Source organism: Pholis gunnellus, assembly GCF_910591455.1.
Source record: "Pholis gunnellus genome assembly, chromosome: 2".
Classification (NCBI taxonomy): domain Eukaryota; kingdom Metazoa; phylum Chordata; class Actinopteri; order Perciformes; family Pholidae; genus Pholis; species Pholis gunnellus.
This window is the reverse complement of record NC_136536.1, coordinates 19566758-19590821: the sequence shown is the minus strand read 5'-3', so window position 1 is coordinate 19590821 and position 24064 is coordinate 19566758. Positions and strand designations below refer to the sequence as shown.

Sequence of the window (24064 nt, the reverse complement as noted above, 5' to 3'; positions counted from 1 at the left end):
GGATCAACAGGAGGAGAGCAGATAGAGATGGAGAAAGAGAATACATGAGGATGAGAGGAATAAAAGGAATAAAAGGAATGAGAAATAGTGTTGGAGAGACACACAGAATAAAGTCCCATGCAGTGCATTGTAGTGTGCGCCGTGGTATCTTCATATCAAAAGAGCTTGCAGTGCAAATCCAACTGGAAGGTCCGGTGGGAGAGAGAGACTGTGGTTTGAATGCACCACCACCACCGACTCCAGGCCTGCCTCTGCTCCCCAGGGAGAGGCAGCAGAAATCAGGGCAGGTGCACTCCTGCAGCACGCACTCTCCGCACAGCACATAAAAGAGGTTACTTTTAATAAGGAGAAAATAAAAGCCTGCACATTTTGAAAGAATGGATACATTTCCTATCAGTCCTATAGTATGTTATTTTAATCAATGTGAAAGGAGATGTAAAGGCTTACCTCTGGGACTCATACCATATTTCTATAGTGAAATAATTAACTTGGAAATTCATGGAAAAATGAACGTGCGGAGTGAGATGGGTTCATGACTTTACCTTGTTTTCCCTTTACTTCATAATCTATTTTACTATTTGTTGAGACCTCTTGGATTTGGTGACCTCAAACTGAGGAGACAAAATGATGTGAGCACCTCATGGAAAAGGACCTAGACACATTTCAACCGAGTATAAACACTGTGGCGAAGGTGGGTCATGATAAAGAGAACACAGTCAGTATTCAGCAGACAATCAACACTTTGATTTGTCAAAGCAAAATGAGACAGCTAACAGAAATTGTCTGAGGCCAAGCTGCAGGTGCGTCACTTGTGTTTTTGCTATTTAAAAACAGCTGACAACACTGTATAGGAGAAGTGTTAGCAAGTTTAAGAATAATGGTTTTGAATAAAATGTGGTTTGTGGTATTTATATAAATGTTTTTAGTATTTTTTGGGGGGGGCAGGCTAAGTGAATGGAAGTGAAAAAAGATTACATTAGTTAAAAAAATAAATAAAACAAAAATATATCCTAAATATGTGAGATTTGGTGAGATATATAGTTCAGATGTACAGCACTTTCAGAATCAGAAACTGATACTGGGGGGAAAGTGCTACTGTCCCCCAGGCCAACTCAATTACCCCTGAGTGCCCCCTTGGGCCCCATTGGGTCCCTCACTATGCTCTTTTTTCTCCACCACAGTGAAATACGACTTTATTGGAGACAGTAATTACCTAATGGGTTGATTCGAATGTGTTTAACATTATATAATATAGTGTTCGTGGCCCCTCCCTTCCCTGGCCAGATTGAATCTGACGCTTAGAAGCCAAGCAACGGAGGAAATTGACAGATTAGTGACTCTCTCTCTCGCTCTCTCCATCCCTCCCTCTCCCCCCTCTCTCTCTCTGCTCTGTTGCCGGCGGACAGACGGCGAAGGCAGCGTTGGAACGGCTCGTTGTTGCGGTCGGACCGGGAGTTTTTCTTTTCCTCGGTGCGCTCTGCTCTTGTGCGCTCCTGGACGCGGAGGAATTGGGGAGCATGACCATGGGGTCATCATCATCATCACCACCACCACCACCACCACCATCATCCTCAACTGCATCAGCACCACCACACTCTACTTTGTTCTCGACAGCGCCGGATCACGAGGAGAGCGCGCTGAAATAAAACTCTTGGCGGTGGGCTTTTTTCTCGTCGGTTTCCATTCCGGGAAACTTTTTTTTTTTTTTTTTTTACCCTCAATTATTTATCACAAAGCGTGTGCGGAATGGAGATCCCAACTTTCCTTCTGCCGAGTCTTGGGCTGCTCTTCATTGGAGGGGATATTTTCACCTGGTGAGATCAGCTTTGCTTTTTTACTTCTAGGTGTCTTATTTCTACTTCCCACCACAAACAAAATTAAAATAAAATAAAAAATAGGTGAATAGAAAGTTGGATAAACCATAAACTTACAATATCGATTCCTCTCCATGGACGGTGCATCACGAGACAATCAACAATATCATACTTTAGAAAAATCAACATCATTTAAAGCTAAAATATCGCCAGTCAGTTTGATCTCCCTCGCGGCAGCCTCCCACGACGTCACCCTATTAATATTAATGTACAGTTATAACGCTTCTCTGTGGCTTCTCCACACACACAACCTGAAGTCTGCTTTCTCCTCTGCTTCACCTCCGGGCACATAGAGGACCCGATGACACTATTTGCATAATGCATATGCATAGAGAGAGGTGATGTTTTTTAATTAAAAAAAATATCTTTATGCAGATGAATTCGATGTGAGGTGACTGGGTGCGTTTTCGTGTAATGTCACCCACCTCCAGGCCTGTGCCATCAGGGTCAGATGATGCCATGATGCACATGGGTTACAACCGCATGCACAGTCCCCTCCGCTAAAACCACCAACACAGGCGGAAGCCCAGTTTGGAAGAGTTTAAGGAAAGGCAGGGAATTAACAGATGGACAGCTGCCTTCTCAAATATGCCACAGAATGTTGCTCACGACGCCTCCTGTTCCCTGCACATGGAGCTGAAATTAGACTTTTAGAATTAATTTTAGCACATTCAACTGTGGATTTAAAGTGAGATGAGATTTGCAGGTAAAATGAAGATCCTACGAGCCAAGACGACCTTAAACTTAAAGCGTATACATTGAAATTGAATCCAAATGTGACCTCTGATTGTCAGTATTGTAAATGACCTTCTCACACAGCTGTCATGAATACAAAACAGGTTGCTTTTGTCAGCTGGTAAACCAGGTGTGTGCAAGGAGTTTTAGTGCTTTGAACTTTATATATGTCTTCAGTGGAGGCCTACTGCGCATTCATCATGTGCGCAGTCGAAATGCCCTCGTGCTGTCTCGTCCACGAGCTTTCACAAGCATCCAATTCTTGGGATAACCAGCATCCACCGCCGAGCCCCATGTTTCCCCCAAAGCCCATATTCTGGCAAGTGCCTCCACTGGAAAAGGGCAGAGGGTGAAGCTACTTAAGCTTTGGGTGAAATTTGGACAAATCACTTCTATTGTCCCTCTTGGCTGTCCACCAGCAGAGGGAGTAACAGCTATTGTAATTGGATTTTCCTGCCTCAAGTCACTGCTGTTATTATTATTTTGTTCTCAGTACAATGCAGAGTGTAGGCTTTTTCTTGCACCTCATTATGTGTCAGCTCCCTCTCTCTCTCTCTCTCTCTCTCTCTCTCTCTCTCCCTCACACATACACACCAACACACACACACACACATACACACACACACACACACACACACACATTACTGTTTTGCCTTTGTTTGTTGAAAGTTGCAAACTGTTTCCTTCCCCTTGCGCCCCGCTCTGAACACAATTACTCCAGTTCTCTTTTTAGCTCCTCATTTATCCATTTCACCAAAGTTGCTTTGCTGAGTTATGCCTCGCCGCCTTTGGTGTGGCGTAGTTTTCACAGCTTTTCTCTTCAGCTGAAGTGTCACACTTTACGTCACAGAGAGGGACTCAGAAAAGCACGCACACCCAGTGGGTAAATACTAGGTGCTGGACAGAAGAGCATGTAAAAGATGTTTTGTTACATTTTGTATGTTTTACTTGGTTTGCGTACTTATTTTAAGCCCGACCATGATGTTGGACCCTGATGGAGCGTCATAGTTTGAAAAACGAGAAAGTGACGTCTAGGGTCCTGACCAAATGACCAAACTTTAACTTTGGGATCGATGCAATTGTGGGATTGTGAGCAGAAATGTCACAGACGCCACTGTTTTTGTTTCATCGCAGACATTTTTGAGGGCACTAAATAGTGCATCAATTTACTGAAACTCAAATAAAATGGAGGACAGCAAAAATATAGTGTAGTTGGTTGTAAATATGGTGGGATTTTGGAGAAATAATGGATTTGTTTACAGTCAGACAAATCTAGAATAGCATCAGCCTTACCCTACGATGTTAACACAGCAGACAGTTAGATTTTTTGGGTAACTAGCCGTAACTAACTAACTAACTAACTGACTAAGATATTAAAAGTTCTCTATATGATATTCAGAGAATTAATACAGCATCAAACAACTATTAAAGATGTAGTGGAGTAATGTCCACCTGAGCAGAGAACGAAGTCGCCCTCCTTCTGTGTGTGTCCGATTTTCTGCTTGCTTTGTAGACATAGTCGGGCCGGCCGCGCATGTTTTTAGTGCATGTGAGCGTGCACCAATCGGCTAGCTCATGGGCGCCGCTCTGCCCCGCACGCATACGGAGCTCATACCGTGGTTACGGCTGATGACGCCGCAGTTGCTACTCAGGTAAACACTGTTAGCTCTGACAGCACTTTTGCTGTTGTTTGCACTGTTAGCGCCGTTACCACCACTCAGCCGTCGCCATGTTGAGAGCCGCGTGGAGGCACTATATGGTCTCATTTTCCAATTTGGCAGCTTTAGCGATTGCTCTGTTATAGCTATGCCTTTTCCTGCTATAACGCGTCAAAATGTCTGCTGTGGAAAAGGCCTATTGGTAAATTCAATCCTGCTTTTCCAAAGAAATTGAGCAAGAAAAAAAAACGTTTTGGTTTAACCAGCTAACTACTTTTACCATTTTCTCCCTTGCAATATTTATAACATATTTGCTGACAGCAAAACCCCAGATTATAACCAAATAACATTGTTACATGAACACTTCCTGCAGCTGGAAGAACTTAGAAGTTACTTTATACTTTGGGGCACATTTCTAAATACATTTTGCATTCAATCAAATGACCACAAACTGGCTGACAGAGAAACAGGTGAGGCGGCGTAGTATTCCACAACAGGTGATTAGTTTCCGGGGCTATCTGTATAATATAATGAAATACAAATCAAACCACAAATCTATCATGCGTAGTCTGCTGTGGACAAGATACAGGATGCATACACAGTGCACAGAGAGTAGGATTGAGGGTCAATAGGAGCCCTGCATGAGAGCTGAAGCTGTTAAATGTTGACAACTTCAACATATTGCATTAATTCATCTTGAAATATGGACAGAAAAGCTCAATCGTACGTTTCAGCATCGCAGAAAAACCGTCAGAGGAGTTGGGACTGTAAACATTATAGGTGTACACATGAGGTATGTCCAAATATGGTCATATTATAGTTGAGCAAGATGTGGCAGCAAGATGCGTTTCTGTAGGATTTAATCCCAACATGTCACGATCTCTCTGATCTGTCACACTTGTCCTTAAACGGCAGGTGACCCAGTGCTCCGAACCAATCTGTGTAAGAGGCTGAGTCAGCGGATAAATCTCCCCTTCTGTCCGAAGAGTACATTTCTCAATAACACAGTGATTGGATCATGTTCCTCTGGCTGCATGAACTGGATCCGTAAGCCGGACTCTGCTCATGCAGCAGGCTGAGGTGGTGCAGGGACACTTCAGTGCTCCCACTAAAAGCCTCCCACTCAGTTTGTAAACGGCAATAAGAAACACTTTATTCTAATTATCCCGTTGTCCAGTCAGTTCAATCTGCTCACAAGCATTCACATTTGGATTATCAAATACATATCAATGTATTTGTTTTTTTAAATACTTTTTGAAAAATCTCTTTACGGTCATCTGCAAATGGCATATTGGAGATAAACATGAATAATGGAAGCTGTAGCTAAAACTGAGGATAATGAGGTCTGCTGTATTTTTTTGGGATACATTTAGCAACTTGGGGTGTATGAATGAAAACTTGATAGATATTTTAGACGTATTAGACGTATCATAATTTGACTAATTACAATGAATAAATCAAACATTCAGTGTTTCCCCATCAGAAATCCTGCAAGTGTGGAGAATGCTCTAAAACCACATTGAGACCGTAATGTTTGTTAGTGCAATTCAAAAGTCAGAATGATTCAAGTGTGTAGAGTGTTTGCTGTCCAGTCAAATCAAACAATCAATTTCTTGGCAGATTAAATATAAAAAAATCACGAGAACTCGTCACACAGAGTCACTTATTTAGCCTGACCAACAGTAAAAAAAGAACTGTTTACTTTTGCAATATGATATAAGAAAAGCACACATTTGAGAATTTGGCTTTACTAACCTGATAAATTACTTAAATATATTTATTTTCAAATGTATCACTGAAAGAAATGTCTGTTGCTGAATAATTTGTCTTTAATCATAGTTTTCACAAGGGCATGCCTTAGATAAGTCAATAACATATTGTTTTCATATCACCAGTTATTCCCTTTAAAGTAGAGCTCCTCAACTAACCCAAAACAACTGACATTGCAGCTACAGGACCTTTAATGTCCTCTGTTACTGAAGAAGAAGAAAGTCATTCCGTAATGTATCAACTCAAAGTTTTTCAGGTGAACACAAAGTATGTGAACATATTTTCCGTCTGATTTGCAGTTCATCCTACGATCACAATACTGAAAGTGAGAATTCAAGCTCTAGTTTTTTTTTTCAGCCTCTCTGAAATAATCTTTGAGGAAACTCAGTGAACTGAATGTTCGCCCTGCAGCATTTCACACTCTGATAAGGAGACACTACTGTAAATCCTGCACAGTACAGTGTGTCCATCCTGCAGATCCCCTCTCGATTTCACCGTGTTTATCAGGGAGGAATGGAGGCCTCGTGCTTAGAGAGAGCAGCCTGTGACTAGAGGATCAGAGTTCAGACTCTCACCCTGCTGAAGTGTCCTTGAGCAGCAGAGTGAGGTGGTACAGAGACACTTCAGTGCTTCCACTAAAAGCCTCCTACTCGATTTTAAACACAATTATTCTGTTTTCTAATTAGTTCGATAGGCTCAGAAGCATTCACATTTGGATTATTGAAATGTATAAAAAATCATTGAAAAAAAAAAATCTCCGCCAGCAATCTGGGACCGGCATATTGGAGATACAATGTCACTTTAATAGAATAACGCAAACATAAATAGTGTAAGCCTATCAAGATATCCTGACTTCTTCTTCCCAATATGGGCCAAGCTCTAAATATGCTGGATCCTACACTTACCATAATGCAACCATTGACTCTTTTCTTTAGACCCTCCCTGCTCGGTAAATGTCCTTTAAACACCACGCTTCTAGTTTGTAACGCAGTCCTTCCGTTATAAACCTGTAGTCTCCAAACCAAAGCCAGTACAACCCAGATGACATCATCTGGTTTATATTCTCAGACTTTGCACAAACCATCTGGAGCCACAGAAGACGCTATACCTCAAATACTGAATATATGTGATACGAACAAAAGTATGGACTCATAACACTTTGGTAAAAGTTAGGGACACATCAGCACCTTGGTTGATCATGCAGTACATTAAAAAAGTCGACACTAACTATTGTAACTTTGGATGCTAATCCTGGTGCACACACACTGAAAGTCACAATGCCTTCCCTCTGATCTGTGTGTGGTACAAGAAGTAGCACGTCCTTGACTGAAAAAACAACTTAGTTGTATATAAATGTAATTTGGAGACATGGTTGCTGGGACACACTTGCTTAAAGGCCGCTCACACTGACAGGCTCAACACCTGTCCTCGATCAAATGGCATGTTTCTTTGATTTAACACCCACTGCTGATCAAAAGAAGTTTAGATAAATACAACATTTCTTTAAACCTGTTTTTCTTTTTTTTTCTCTTATTCCCTTGTTTATATAGCACACTTTTAATCGTTTATCCATTTCCTATTTCCCCATATCTTTTTTTAACAATCCCCATTTTCCTCGTTGCTTATAGCGCATTAAATGCTAGGGTCAAGGAAGTCGAGAATAAAGAATAAAAAAAAAAAATCATTAAGCCAGTAAAAGGCCAAAAAAAACTCTCAATATGAGAGTCAAGTCAAAATAATGTTTTACTTCATTTTGTCAAGTGACTGAATAAAAAGGTAGAAATGCAGTATTCAACCATTAAAACTTTACCACGTCAAATAAAAAGTATGCTGCTCCTTGGACTCCATATGCTAAACAGTAACAGAGTGTTAATGTAGTCCATAAAATGATCTGTTTGCTAAAAGAAAAGGGATCTATTATTCACTGTTACTGTCAGTTAATGGAACACACACACACCCGTCTCACTAAAACAAATGACACAGTGAGCGTCAGAGTGAGGATCGGGGCACCGGCACTCTGCTCGTGCTCAGGTAACTAGCAAGTGTCAGTGTATAAATGTAATTAGGCTTGTTAGTGCATGCTGCACAATACATTCGCAAAAAGACCCCATCAATTTGAGAGGGGCTGCTGCTCTTTGTCTTTCCTCTCTTCCGTCTCCTCTCCCCGTCTGTTTAATGTGAGCTCTTAAACAGACGGGGTGCAGATCCAGATCTCATTCGATGCAAGGGAAGTACAGAAGGGAGAGGAGGGCCTGGAAACACACACTCTCCACTGTTTGTCATGGATGGAGGGGTGAGAAAATAGAGAGGTTGCATTTCTAGAGAATCTCCATAGAGAGCAATGACACACTCAACCCCTTACATGTCTTTCAACAGCATACAGTTCCCTCGTTCCGTCGATGGAGAGCTGTGTATGTTGCAGTTTTGTGTCTTTGTGGTCGTAAAATGCATATATTTAGGTCGGGAAATCACAAAGTAAATCACCTTTTTCTCAAACAACATCAATTTAGAGTCAGAGGAGGTCTGATCGGCTCTTTAGAGAGCAGCGTTTAATTAAGAGCAATAATCTGATATTTTAAATAAATGTCCATTCTGTTAGTTTGTCACAATTATTGTTGAGAAGAGTCAGGGACACGAGATGTAAGTCTAGTAAGTTTAGTAAGCGTTCACATTTTCTCTGCGAAGTATTTTGGATTCAATGAATCCTGATGTGTTCTAACAGGAGAAGAGCAGCAAAAGCCACCAACAGATAAACAGAAGGTGGCCTCTACAAAATGTCAAAATCCATTAACAAAACGTCTCAGAAAAAGAGACGTTATATAGCTCTTCCACTGGTCTGTGACATAAAGGGGATACAAAGTTACATTTCTGTAATCTGTAACTATAAATACACCTGGTAAAGTCGGGGATTGCAATACCAAGAATCCTGAAAAGTTCCCGAAAATGAATATGAAGTTCCAAAAGACGGACTAGTACGATAGAGTAGAATTTGTTCCTGTAGCGGACACACAGTCTCGTCCCCTCCATGTGAGGAGGCCCGTTTGATACGGTGTGGTAATGGCTTTCTTGAAGGAAAAGCTCCTTATTTCCATATTTAGAAAGTACCAATTAGTGAAGAAATCCAGGAGTCACACGGTGATTAATTAATTCACTCGGTGCTCCCATTTATTTCAGACATGACAGTGATTGCCAGACTAAAAATACATCTGCCACTACAACATGGGGAATGTTAATGACGCGGCAGAAATACTGTTTCTTTTCTACTGTTTCATGCAGATAATTATTACGTGTTTTTTTGCTGAGGAGGTCAGTTTTCCACGTAGCCGCGGGTGTAATGCTTTGCTCTCTAGGAAGTCGACTTTCTCCAAATGTCAGCCTTTTTGCAAAGGTCACTGAATGGCTTTTCATTGTTGGTCAATAATTACGCTTTCGATCAAGCCCCCGTATGGTCCATTTCCCTGTCAATGCCACCACCGGCCTTTGTGACTTTGAATGTCAGTGGAACCTTTCATTTCATTCAATTCATTCATCGCACGTCAGTCAACTACTCTTTCAGCTCTGGACGGCAGTTTAGCTTCTAAAATCTGACTCTTTGCCACAGATTGTATATCAACATACGAATGCATACTTCTCTGCTCACATTGAATGACAGCATAGTGTCTCCCAATGGCGATGTAACTGACCATGACGTAAACTCAAATACATTAGGGTCCATACTGCAATATTAATCTGCATGTCATCTGTTTACAGGCTCTAGTTTTAGAATGCAAAACTGCCACCTGGTGGTATCTGAGCTGTGCTGCTCTTGTTAAATCCTACACGGAGGCAGTGTCCGTCAGCACGGGCTCTGGGCCCTCTAGGACTCCGCCGAGGGCTCCGAGGGGCTCTGGGGGAGACCTTTTATTACAATATATATAAAAGGACTCCCAGTACATCCTATTATTCCCCTCTAGAGAGGTTAGAGGAATGGAAAAAAGAAAAAATCACAGCTTGATTCAAGGTGTCACTGCCCCAAACCAGAGACAGCGATGTAATAAGGTGCTAACTTAAAAGCCTTAATAAATGGGGATATGTGGTCTAATGAGGACTTGCTTCTTTTTAATAAAATGGTCCCGAGGTTCATGGACTGAGGCTCAGCATGATGTTCGGTCTGAGCTGTGTGAAATCTGGAGCTGCACAGCCAGATTTGGATCAGCCTCCTTGTGGACACACTCTGGAGACACAAATGACGGAAAATATGCCAACCAGGCTTCAACCAATGTGGCTTTCAATGCGCTTGTTACAAGCGCTGGTATTTGAGAGGATACAACTGACGGCTAGCGTTTTGTTCTGACATTCAGTGTCAGTAGAATGTGGTCATTTCCAATGCAAGAATCCCCAACTAATATGACATGTTGTTATTTAATGACATGCTGCTGATGAGAACACAGACTCATTCATGATTACATTTGTCATTAGACTCATTTGAGAGCACATCCATTGGACTTACTATGACTCACAGATGCATAGAGACACAGTGCTTTGCATCATATTATTGAATAAATCAAAGCATCAATTCATTGATTTATTTATATATTTATCAATAGAAACAGAGGGCACAAATATAACAGAACAAAGAGACGGCTTTTTCCAACTTAAGTCTCTTAAAAACATTGATTTGAACATATGTCTTCTTATTGCTGTTGTAGGTTTAAGAGACTATAATATCCCAATTCAGTCATGAATAATACAAATGATTTAGAGAACAGAATTATAGGATATGGCAGAGATATGTATATATGTTGAATTTTCACGTCCTTATACATTCAATAAACATGTAAATATTGCTCTGTGCCTGCTGGATGTGTAGATAGGCGACTAGTTACTAACACGTTTGCCTTAACTTTACAATGTGATGATATGTCATCGTTGTGTTTACAGATTTTTTCTGCTCCTCCCAAGTGGCGAAACCCCCCCCCCCCCCAAAAAACAAAAACAATTATTCATCTTTAAAAGACAAATGAATGATTTTTCTTAACCTAAAGAAACGGTTTGAGATTGTCTTTTTATTGAATTCTAATCCTTTTTTCTGTCATTAGTTAACATTGTCTGGCATTCGGAGGTGTGTTTTTTCCTGTGTACCTCCCTGACTGCATCTGACGCTCAGCGTGGACACACGGTGTGGCGGGACGACCTCTGAAGGCTGCTGTGTTTGCTGTTTGTCTCCTTTAGGGCCATGCTGAGTGACATTGGGGACTATGTAGGTAAAGACATTCAAATATCCTGGTTACCTAACCTGGATGAGTTAATGAAGGGCTATGCCAGAAATTTTCGCCCTGGGATAGGAGGTGAGTATGAGATCTACTGCTCGTGGCGTTGGGTTGCATTTCACCCCCTCACATTTACAGCCATCCTTAGCATCACCCACCTCAAGTTACACCAACACGGGCGTTCACATTTCATTCTCCAATTCCATTATCCCGAGAGGTTGTCTTCTTTTTTTTTTTCTTATACAACATTTGAACAAAGCCGCATTTACCTTATGTAAATACCTGCTTTGACTCTTCAGTTGGGTGAGTCATTTGTTGAGAAAAAAAAAAAAAAACGGGCTTTGCTTAGAGGGATTATCGAGGACGATGCCCTTCAAGGGCGAGAGGGAGACGGGTGGTGCAAACAACGAGCACCGCTGCAGAGACGTTGCTAAGAATGGCTGCAAGATGTGAAACATCCAATGACCACAGCGATAGATTTCTCAATCTCACAGCTTAACTCAGCTAAGCAAAGGTGAAAATGTGGAGCAGGAGCACCGCTATCACCACACGCCGATACGCAGACCGCCATAACACAGCATCATGTGGTGACTGGCCTCCTGTTGATGTAACATTAGAGTATTGCTGACAAATGACAGCTAAAAGGAAGGGCTGTTGGTGACCGCTGAGGAATCATGTGTGCGTTATTGGGAGTAAGTCCCTTCATTCAACTCACATCCCATAGCCTTTTACTTTTGGAGTTTGTATCATTTAACAATAAGATAACTATGACATTTGCACAAATAAAAAAAAGGGTTCATAAGTATGACTTTAAGAGAATCTACATGAGTGAGTATATGCACAAATGGCAAAATATAATTCAATATCAATTATTTTGGTTATAAAAGTACAAACACTATTTGTGAATCACATTTTTTTCTTGGGAGACATTAATAAGAGATATACATCAATGGATTTTTTTTCTTGCCGTGGGGGAAGATGTCAAAAATCCAAATGTACACAATTTGATTTGTGTCAACGGAAAACCATATTTGTGAAACAAACCATTTGTTTGTACTTTACAAAAAGGATTTCTGAATCCCATTGTATTGTGGAAAGCATGTTTGCATCACGATCATTTACATTACATTTTATTCATTTTGCAGATATTTTGTCCAAAGAGACTAGTTACTAGTTCAATTGAATGCCTCCCAAACAAACAAATACAGTGTTCAGTGCTACAGTTTACAAAAATATATAGACAAAATCTTCACTTTTGAGTTCTCTTGGCCACTGTATATATATATATATATATATATATCAGTAAGTGCTAGCATTTATAGAGCTCAAAACATATTTGTGGACCTTATTTGCAAATGCAAGCAGTTAACACCTCTGTGAATCTTATCGTATTTGTGTAATATTCACGTTATTTATTTTAGGTTTTATGATGCAAAAAATGCCATATTAACTTTAAGCTTTCAGTATATGATAAGCCAACTTTTCTATTTTACTGCTCATGCGGTATATGTATTTCAAATGTATTATTAATCCGTGCACAACCACTGGAGGGTAATATGTAAAACATGCCTGCTGTTGCATCAGGTGACACCCTCTCAACGTGTCCTGCTGACCTTGGCGTGCAATGAACATGCCATTGTAAATCACCTCACACTATACATCCAGTGAATGGCCAACTGAATACGATTTGAAATGGTTATGGGAAGGTGTTGAATGGTGGGGAATGGTAATATATGATTCCTTAATGCTCAGTATAAATAGCCTTTTCTGCTCTGCATCAGTGAGCTCCCCTGTAGTTTCTGCCCTCTAGCATCCGATCACAGAGGCACACTCCATGCTAATCATATGGCAAACTGTTGAGTGGAAATGCTAGCGTGCGTGTTGTATGTGTGTGTGTGTGTGTGTGTGTGTGTGCGTGTGCATGTGAATGTTGGCAGAAGCTCACTCCGTGCGAGTCCATGAAAGCCCAGTGCCGTTTATGAATGCCCACAGTGTGATGTGCCATTTAGCATGGTTAAACTGGATAATGCTTAATCTCTATGCACTGTAGGAGTGTTTGAGACGTGGGATGATGGTAGGTGGGAGGGAAACAGATGGGAGATGGAGAGCGGACGGGAGGGATTGATGGGCTCAGAATGAGCAGAGTAGGTGCGTGTTTGGAGGGGAGGTTTTTCTTTCTTTCCTCACTTCTCCCCCCCCCCCCCCCCCCCACGCAGGTCCACCAGTGAACGTGTCCATGGCCATTGAGGTGGCCAGCATTGACCACATCTCCGAAGCCAACATGGTAGAGTATACAGTCGCTTTCTCCTTCCTTCTACACAGAGATTCCCTGTCGTCCCTCAACTTCACTACTGCGGCACAGATCAAAGATTTGCTATTTGCATAATACTGATTTATCCCACTTGAGGGTTTCAAAGTACTCAGAGTGAACATGTGTGACACATTGGCTCAGTTGTTAGATAATTCGATACTTTCAGGGATTTTGTATGGTAAGAACCAAATCTAGTGGATGCACTTTATGTATGTAACCCTGATTCTTTTACACACAAATAAATATTTTCCTTGCTTTGGCGGATGAAAATCCACAAGCATTCCAATGAAGGCTCACCCAAAGCTGAAAACCAGGCAAAAAGCAAACCTGACTACTACATAGCTCCAACTTACATCACGACATACACATTGGTTTTGTTTCATTTATCAAAATATTCTTGCCACAAAGGGAATTTTAGAAAAACTCAATAATTCCTTTTTTCCCCATATACTGTAGCGTTAGAGGTGTTTCTTTCTGTAAAGTTTGTTTCCCCATGTCCGCGACTCAGCCTACATGTTCGCATGTGTGTTTGTTTGTGTGCTGTTCTCGGCAGGATTACACCATGACCGTGTACCTGCGTCAGAGCTGGCACGATGACCGCCTGTCCTTCAATCACACCAACAAGACGCTGGGGTTGGACAGTCGATTCGTGGACAAGCTGTGGGTGCCCGACACCTTCATCGTCAACGCCAAATCTGCTTGGTTCCACGATGTCACCGTGGAGAACAAGCTGATCCGCCTTCAGCCCAACGGAGTCATTCTATACAGCAGCCGGTATGAGCAAGCAGATTATTGTCTCCACTAGTCTGACAGTCAGACAACACAACCAGGGAGACAGCGTGTATCTGGGTGCTAAGATGTTTCTTTATATGAGAACACTCTCACTTGTTTCAGATTTATTTTGTCACTCATGTTTTCAGAAACCTCAGACAATTTAGAACACAGACATTTCTTTTTTGCTGTCTTTGGGCATGAAAATCCCTCATGATGCATCACATGATGAGTCATTTTCTTGGTCGTAACTTCATAAGCTTACAAAATCCTCTGACATGGTCTGATGTGCATGTACAAAGGCAGATGCAGAGAGACGGGGGAGGTAGAGGAATATGTAAAAGTGAAGGTAAAGTAGGTCCAGGTGAATCATCAAAGGAGCAAAATTGGCTGTTACTGTGAGTATGTCAGTAGAATCCATGAACCTTTAAATAAAATCGTTCCGCTGCTATGATAAAAATCCTCCAACCTAAATGACAAGCTATATGATTTGTCGTTGCTTTTCCCAACACCCCGTATACATTTTCTCTTCTGACATTTTTTGTCAGAGCCTCCCAAAAAGCTACAAATGAGAAAAAAGATGAAAATGATGGTTTTCTGATCCATCACCTCTTTGGTTAAGCTTTGGTTAGGATTAGACTACTGAATATTCTTAAGGTGTGGAAGGGATTGTAGCCCTGATGAAAAAAACAACAACATTGACAGTTGTTAGGAGACAAGAGGTGAATAGTGGTCTCTGGAAGCACAGTTTTACAATTTCCGTCCAACCCCAAACCCCTGTTTTATGTGGCTGAACAAATTAATTAACATAATCAAACATTTTCAGTTTAGTGAACATTTTCATTATTGACTATGTATATTGTAGGATTGTGTATACAGTCAAATCTGATTGGTCAACTCTGTTTTTTTAATACATCCATATTCTCATTTGCAACATTCCGTTTTTTCCACACAAGACAAAGGAGCTGAAACACTCGATTAAACAATTTGTCTTCTCGACTTGCATGCGAATTTATTTTATAAAAGGACATTATCTCAGGGCCTGGCGCCACGAGGGGACAGCGCTGTTTGTTGTGTGTAGGTGGGGCGCTGTCCAAAGCACTAAAACGCAATGAAGGATATCGATAGACAGACAGAACGACAAGCACGGTTTCTTAGCCAGCTTGCTTTTTGTGGTTTTAAAACTTTAGATTCCACCATTGTTGCAATCCACAGACAGAAGGGAAATGCCAGGAAAGTGAAAGTACAGTCAATTGTATTGGTTCAACCTAGCTGCTCTCATTAGCATTGTGGCCTCATCCTCATTAGTATGAGGGAGCGTTTTAGCAGCTAAAGTGCCAGATAGCTTTCTCAGGAGTTGGTGAAAATCAGAGATGAAAGCAAAGTGAATATTTGAGTTGCATTCGTCAGGTGGACAAAAACACGACTCCAAATGAATACTAATGTTCCTCTGTGTCTTCTGGATGAGTAACTGTTTGATAAACATCTTTACCATTTAACTTTATGACATATGCCAGTGTTGTGTTTACAGAATCATTTCCCCCCGAAGTTGCAAAAAACAAATCTATGAATTGGGTCAAAGGTTTTTGGGTCTTCTCTTAAAAGTGTTAATATTGCAATAAAGTGTTGAGCTCATTTTCATCACAGCTCTCAGTTAATAGAAAATGTTGTAGACACTGGAAAGATGTCTGGAACAATGTGAATGTGAACTATATGTTAATAGAAGATGTTAGCCAGTTGAGTTGCTAAGAAACAACAGACGATGTACATCGAGTCATGATCAATTGGGGTGCTTTGCTCCTAGAATCACTTCAACGGTGGCGTGTGATATGGACCTGACCAAGTATCCCATGGATGAACAGGAGTGTATGCTGGACCTGGAGAGCTGTAAGTCACGATTCTTTGTTCCTACCCTCACACAGTCATGATAACATGTTGCTTTCTTGATTTTTCTCGACACGCTCATGCCAATGTTAAGGGACACCAAGGAAAGGTTACAATGTTAAGACTCAAGACTGTATATCGGAAGAGGATGTGGTCACCGTGACATTACCCATTGGTTTGTGGTTTTGGGTTTTGAAACCTTGAGTTTTGGCCGTCGCCATCTTGTTTTTTGGAACCAGAAGTGACACGAGATGGTGGAGCTAAGTAGAAACGAATGCCGAATAAGACATTTTTAAAGGGGACCAACACGGCTACTATGCATGAACTAAAAAACACATTGTGAAAGGGTTAAAGCTTTAAGACAAAAACACGGACAACTCCCAGACAGGACAACGCTGCTGTAGATATCAATCACCGGGTAGCCACGCCCTAAAGCATACCCTGCTATTTTGTCCATTAAACTCCTAACGGGAACATCATTTACTAAATGAACATCATACTGTATATAAACTAACTATTGAGACCATAAACTCATGTTTACAATGTTCACTGAGGTAAAAAAATCAAGTGAGAAGTAGGGCCATTTTCTCATAGGCTGCTATACAATCTGAAATATTTTTGCAACCAGAGGAGTCGCTCCTTGCTCGCCATTAGAAAGAATGCAAGTTTAAGGGCACGTCCACATTGGCTTCACTGTTCATACCCAGAGGTTTGCCGCCTGGTTACAAGCTTTACCCATAACTACTGCGACCCTCACATTGCTGCATCATTGTAGGTTGGACTGATACTATTTTCTCTTTCTAGACGGCTACTCCTCAGAGGACATTGTGTACCACTGGTCAGAGAGTCAGAAACACATCCACGGCCTGGACAAACTGGAGCTCTCCCAGTTCACCATCACAGACTATCGCTTTGTCACTGAGATGATGAACTTCAAATCTGGTGAGCCTCCATCTTGCTTTCCTTTGTTTTTCTTGTTGTCAGTGGAGTCAGTCTGATAGCCCCTTGCATTTGAGCGAGTGTTTTTTGCATTATGTACTATTTAGGGTTTTCAATTGGGCTTGCCTCTTGCGTTGGAAGACTCAGATTCTTTTGAAGCAAGATTTCTATTTTAACTTGAAGCACTTCTCTGGTCATATTCTATGCATAGAAGGAATTAATCAAGTCAGGCTTGCTGCTGAGCCAGGCAGGGGGTTTAAGAGATGATAGGAGTTGCTGCTGGGAAAATCTATGCGGCACTTGTTTTATGTCAGGCATCTCGGAGCTTTGCCACCAGGGGCACAAGTGAGCAGATAGCCATTCTATAATAACAGTAAAGCAATTAAAGATTGTGTTAATTTCCTAAACACAGAGAAGCAATTAAACACACTGTCTGTTTTCTGCTTCCCACAGCGGGAAGATTTCCGAGGCTCAGCCTCCGCTTCGAGCTGAGACGTAATCGAGGCGTCTACATCATCCAGTCATACATGCCTTCCATTTTATTGGTCGCCATGTCCTGGGTGTCCTTCTGGATCAGCCAAACAGCAGTCCCTGCTCGTGTATCCTTAGGTTGGTAACAGTTTGATGAGATCTGTTAAAAGGTGGAGCCATGCAATGTTTTACTGTGCTAAGATGGAGCATTGAACTTTCAGTAACAACATACTGACCAATACCGACCATTTTGCTATTCTTAGAGCCTCACCAGTGGTACAAATGTCAAGTGCAAGCTGGCACCAGAAGTCAAAATATACTTTTTTCATCCGTTTTCATGGCAATCAGTCAGTTAGTGAGAAATGTTGTGTACCATGTCGACTTTTTGTCTTGACAGTAGCGCTAGAGGAAAGCTCATTAAATGTCCACGTGTCTCCTCCGAGGAGCATATTATCCTCAGTACATTTCATGGCAATATGCCTATTAGATATTTAATGTGTAGAAAGTGGAAATTGGGGGGTTATTGGGATTTATTGCTGAAGTGTCACTAAGGCTGATAGCAACAAAAAACATTAACTATCAAGTGATGTTCCCTTCCAGTATTGTGAGTATCATTTTTTGTTTGCTCTTAACCTGTGAAGAAAGTGATGACGATGATCATCACCGCTATAATCAGTTCGTGGCTTCAGATTTTACTGTCCATATAAATGTAAAATGACCACTGGGCTGCTTAAGTCCTCATATGTGGTCTGTTAATGAGACAAAGAGGCCATGCTAGCGGCTCTGTGCAGCTGTACTGACACGTTGCGCCCGCATTGTTTCCGCAGGGATCACAACCGTGCTCACCATGACCACGCTGATGGTAAGCGCCCGCTCCTCCCTGCCTCGGGCGTCAGCCATCAAGGCGTTGGACGTGTACTTCTGGATCTGCTACGTGTTTGTGTTCGCGGCACTCATCGAGTACGCCTTCGCTCACTACAACGCTGACTACAGACTCAAAGAGAAGGCCAAGGTGAAGGCCAACAAGCTCAGCTCTGAGGTGAGGAAATCACTCCTGTCATGTACTCCCATCAGCGGATCACAATGTGGAACTCCAGGGAGGGGAGTGTTGTGAGTAATGAGCACGCCTTTCAAACATAGACCTGTGCCGGCGCTTCAAACTTCGCTGTTGACAAGCAGCCATCCCACTGACCTTCAGCAAGACAATGCATCTCTATAGAGCATAATGGGGAAATAGAAGATCTCCCTTCAGGGAGTGAGAGTGACTCTCATTATACTGACTGTTTGCTTTGCTGTTGGTATGCATCTTGCTGAGGTACACCTTCAGAATAGGACATGGATCAAATCAAATGAAATAATAGAACGCGTAAGCAACATCTGCTTATATTCTGAACACAAGAAACATGAGGACAAAGACATGACAAGATGATTGAAGCGAGTGACATTGAAACGTACAGTGGGGTGATTGAAAATGTGTGGAGACCCAGCATGCATTGTTGATGAGGGTAAAATTACAAAGACTATAAAAGCTACCAATGATATAAAAACAACAGAGGTGGACGTAAGTACAATTTTTAGGTACTTACTTTACTTGAGTCCTTTCTTTTCACACCAATTTCTGCTTCTACTCCACTTCATTTCAGAGGGAAATATTGTATTTTTCACTCCACTACATTTATTTGTGAGCTTTAATGACTAGTTAGTTTAAAAATTAAGATTTTTACACAGAAAATATAAAGAATTTGCCTACAAGGTCAACTTATTTGAACACGGTGTGAGTACTTTTAGCATGTGGTATTAGTATCTTTACTTTATTAAAGGATCTAAATACTACCTCCACCATTGAATAAACCATAGTTTCCTTTAAAAGTCAAGACCTGAGGATTTACCTAATCTGCCTTGTTTCAGGGGCAGCTCTGAGCAGTCCTGGGTTGTAATGTTTCATTGTGAAAATATCTAAAGTGGCTGGGGCAAAATGTTTTCATTGCAAAAAATGCAGAAAGTTAGAAATGACATTTATTGAGATTTAAGAAATTCGCTAATAAAAAATACCAAATACTACCATGATAAAGTAAAATGAGTGTGAAGTGCTTTGAAGTGATCCAGTAGCACACTGCAAAAAAATGTAAGATGTGATTTAACAAAAGGTTACGTACATGATGTAATTCTGAAATTGTAAAAAAGAAAACTCTTTTGATATTTAGCAGGGTTTACTAATTTGTCCAGTCCATCAGGAGGCAGATTGGCTAACGAACACTTTTGCCTGATTCTTCAGATATTTGATGCTGAGCGGCTCAAAACTGAACTTTAGCATGTAAAGCGCTTACACGCCTCTCTCTCTCTCTCTCTCTGTCCCCCCCACAGTCCATTGTGAAGAACGGCAAACAGGCCATGGTTCTGTTTTCCCTGTCGGTCACCGGCATGAACCAGGGCGTGATGATTTCCAACCGCCACGGGCGGCCCCAGCGCTCCAGCAGCGACATCCCCGGGGAGGGCGGCAGCGAGGAGGCCGAGCCGAGGAGGAGAAGGTCCAGGCAGCCAGAGGAGAGCACGGAGGAGAAGAACTGCTGTTCCAAGTGCGTGTGCAAGCCCATTGATGCCGACACCATCGACATCTACGCCAGGGCCGTGTTCCCTTTCACTTTCGCTGTGGTGAACGTGATCTACTGGGTGGCGTACACCATGTGAAGAGGAGGCAGCAGGTCTGTGCGAATGGCTGCCATCCAGGGCTGTAAGAAACTGCTGGAGTTGGGCCTCTTCAATGCTGGCAGACTGGTGCAGCGGAAATATACTGCAGGCCTCAGTTAAAGATAAATAAATAAATAAATGAATACTTCAGACGAAATGAAGTGCTATGGCCTGTGAATATGGAAATATGGTAGTAACGGAGGTAGTTCTGAGTTTAAAAAGTTTTACCAGGACTTCATATATTTAAATAGAAATACAGAAAAGTGCCGTATAAACGCAAAGGACTGTGTTGCCTGTTGAGGAGGATCACATAAACAGTGAGCACAGTTTAGCCAATAATCCATATCTACACACGTCATGCTGTTAAACGAACTCAACACGGGACATCAAAACCACATATTGTGCTCCAACACCTGCAGCACTGACCACAAGCGCACTTCTTGCAAACACAAATAAGCATAGTCGGCTGAACTAACTCAAAAGCAACAATCTGGAGCGAACCGCCTGTTATCTCGAAAAGCAAAAAGCGCCGCCCAAACCAGAAGGATAACAAGATGAGGTATCCTACTATTCTGCATGGCTGATAACTCACTCACCCTCCTCCCGCACCATCGCCCCCCCCCCCCCCCCCCCCCCCCCCCCCTTCCTCTCCCGCCTTTGGTCCTCCACCCATTTTCTTTTCAATTCATTTTTCGTTCAGGACACCGTCTGGGGTGTCTTATCTCCTTCTGCCAGTTCTGCCTTTTTCCTCACCATTAAAGGACTTCCTCCACGACAGTACCTGTGTGTGTGTGTGTGTGTGTGTGTGTCTCTCTCTCTCTCTTTCTCCTGCTTCAAATGGTCACTTGAATCTAAAATCCAAACGGTTGTTGGGTGTGATTAAAAGAAAAGAAATGCTGAAATCCCTTGTGGGAGATGAACAATTTGTCAATGCAAAACATTTGCCGCAGGGAATATTATTTCAACAAGAAGGCTCAAAAAGGCTCTAATTTGAGGGATTATGAATAAATGACTAAGTATGTCCAACTGAGAGAGGTCAAGATTTGTGCTCCTATGATTAATTTTAGACTCTTGTCTGTCCTTTGTATGAACTTGGAAATTGATTTGGGGAAAGTTATGGATGAGAAAGCACTGCAGCTTCACAGTCAAAGAATGACCTAGTTTTCCTGTTACATTCAACATCACAGTATCGCCTTTATGATAATCGCTGCGCTCTCAGGTGTCTTGTCTTACCGCATTCTAATTTTGATCCAATTAGAAGATATTTTATATTACAACTTAAACAAGTTTGAAAGTCTAATGCTACATCCACCAAATATATGGGTGTTTTTTAAGAAGCTTACCTATAATAGAGCTAAAGTTTAGTAGGAGAGGGAAACCATGAAGCAGCCAACATGTAGAGTTTCTCTGACAGCCATGAAGATAAATGTCATAGCAAACCGACCGTTAGATTGTGATATTTCCTGTCTACAAGGGAACCTTTTATTTACCTGATGGCGTCTCTAGAGGAAAGGTCTCAGGGTCACCGAAAGCATTAGGATTCAGTCACTGGGGACCATTCATATTCACCTTAAATGTCATGGTTAGTTTTCTCAGTATAGTTTTTCATGGACATGGACAAAGGAAACTCCTGACCTAACAATGGGACAATAGAAAAGGTCAGGGGCTCTGCACAAAAATAGAGTCTGATGGCTGAAGAACAAGAATCTGCAACACAGAAATACAAAGATATGTCTGGGGACATTTAGAAACACATTACACAGTGTATTCACTTGTTTTGTTTTTCAACTGTATAATGTACCGCTCCTATTTTGCTCACAGCTCGTTAATACTCACCTTCTTTTTAATGTTTTGGAATAATTTAACTCTCCAATATCTGTGCAATGCAACTACAGTATGGTAAGGTTACGGTTTGGGGCGGATGATTGATAACATAACTAGTTGATGAGGCATGAACTCCAGTATGCCTCGAACGTGCTACATGCAGCCTACATCTACCACCCAAATATGCACCCCCTTATTTTCTGCCACTGCACACAAATGAATAGAAATCTGGCCAGTATGTCTCATTCACCACTGACCGACAATGCTCTCATTAAAATGGGTTCAGACTGCACCAAATGTGACCGTATTTTAGTGGTCTATGTCTATTTGCAGCCAATGTACTAAACGTATAGGTGTTAGCTGGAGCTGTACACAACAAATGTGTGTGGAGTGTGTTAAGATCAGTCAGACATTGACTGATCATAACAGCCATAACGACAAACTCCTATAGTGACTGCTCAGGGGGGGGGGGGCATCGGCATCTCCAATACCTCTTGTTGCTCCATGTTTTTGTGCTCCATGAGTGCAGTGGGCAGGGTGCGAGGCTGTTATCAGGAGCAAACAGCGCAGAGGCAGTGCAGGCATGGGTGGGATCTGGGCAGGGCTGGGTGCTCTCTGAACAGGGAGCGCGACAGGCCGGCTTCTCCCAGGGAGATAACTTTGTTCTGGGCCAGGAGAGATGACATCATGACGGATGGCGATGAAGATGTGGGCGCATGGGGCAGGAAACGCTATCTCCTACAATGGCACCGAGGGGACGGAGACACACACATGCACTTGTGGGAGACAACTACTGCTCACTGATACTCTGCTCAAGTGGACTTGAACAGCAGTCACGCATAGGAACACACACAAACACACACACACACAAACACACACACACCATTGAAATGTCTACACATCCAGTGGGTCTTCGAGGTGTCATTTAAAAGTCAAAGCAGGACAGACACAGACCGGGTCAGAGTGTGTGACTGTTCTGGTGTTGACATTTTCTACTGCTGCAGCATCCGACAACTTTTGGGAAATACACCGAAGAAACTGATCTCAACCGATTTCGGCGAGGAGTCCAGCTTCTACTGTAGGTCTGTACTGTATGCAACTGCACCATACATATAGCATGAATTCTCTTCAAGGCATATATACCTGTCAACACAAATGATTTGTTGTTCCAACATAAAGACAAGTCTTTATAAATGAAGACAAGCTAAATAAATAATATGTACCTATTTTATTAATGTATTGTACACCAGCCACATGCATTTCTTTTCACTAACCTTTGCTTTTGGCTTGTTAGAAAGAGAGAAAGCTGTGACCCTTTATCACTTACTAACATTTCATTGCTGTCCAGTAAAAAACATGTATGGCTCCATATGCTCTATTGTGGGTGGCAACCCTGTCCTTTATGGGACCACAATGCTGACTGGATGATGTTTTCTTGTGACATGATGAGTAAATGTTGCTATTGAAAGTATCTGGCAACTGCTGTGTTGACGGCCTGCTAGAAAGTAAGAAAATATTTATTTTATTAATGACTTGCTAACGTTTGTAATGGCAGACAGAGAGGCAACACAAAAGTTCTTATTATTAATGGTCTGTACGTCATCTGTACAGTGTTAGAAAAAATACTTTTTAACCACTGAAAAATTCTCCAAATATAAATCCTGTTACAAAAGGTGCTTTATTAGAAAGTGGCATTACAAACCTTTTTTATTATTATTTTTTTTAGCATTTTGTCTGAATTACATGGTGACAGTTGAGAAACAAACAGGAAACATAGGGAGCAAGAGAAGGATATGATTTGCAACTAAAGTCCCTGGCTGGAATTGAGCTGGATTAAATGTTATGCATTTTAACCGCTTTCAAGTCCTCAAGTCATCACAATAATCCAGA

At 41.7% G+C, this 24064-nt stretch overlaps 1 protein-coding gene across 1 annotated transcript; it reads left to right on the top strand.

Annotated features, from left to right (window-relative positions):
- Positions 1–1746: 1746 nt before the first annotated feature.
- gabrd (gamma-aminobutyric acid type A receptor subunit delta) lies at positions 1747–20350 on the top strand (the record flags this gene model as incomplete). Its single annotated transcript, XM_079166820.1, has 9 exons — positions 1747–1814; positions 11249–11364; positions 13503–13570; positions 14151–14371; positions 16173–16255; positions 17057–17194; positions 17645–17800; positions 18490–18701; positions 20027–20350. The coding sequence occupies 9 exons, from the start codon at positions 1747–1749 to the stop codon at positions 20348–20350; spliced, it is 1386 nt and encodes a 461-aa protein (XP_079022946.1).
- Positions 20351–24064: the final 3714 nt, after the last annotated feature.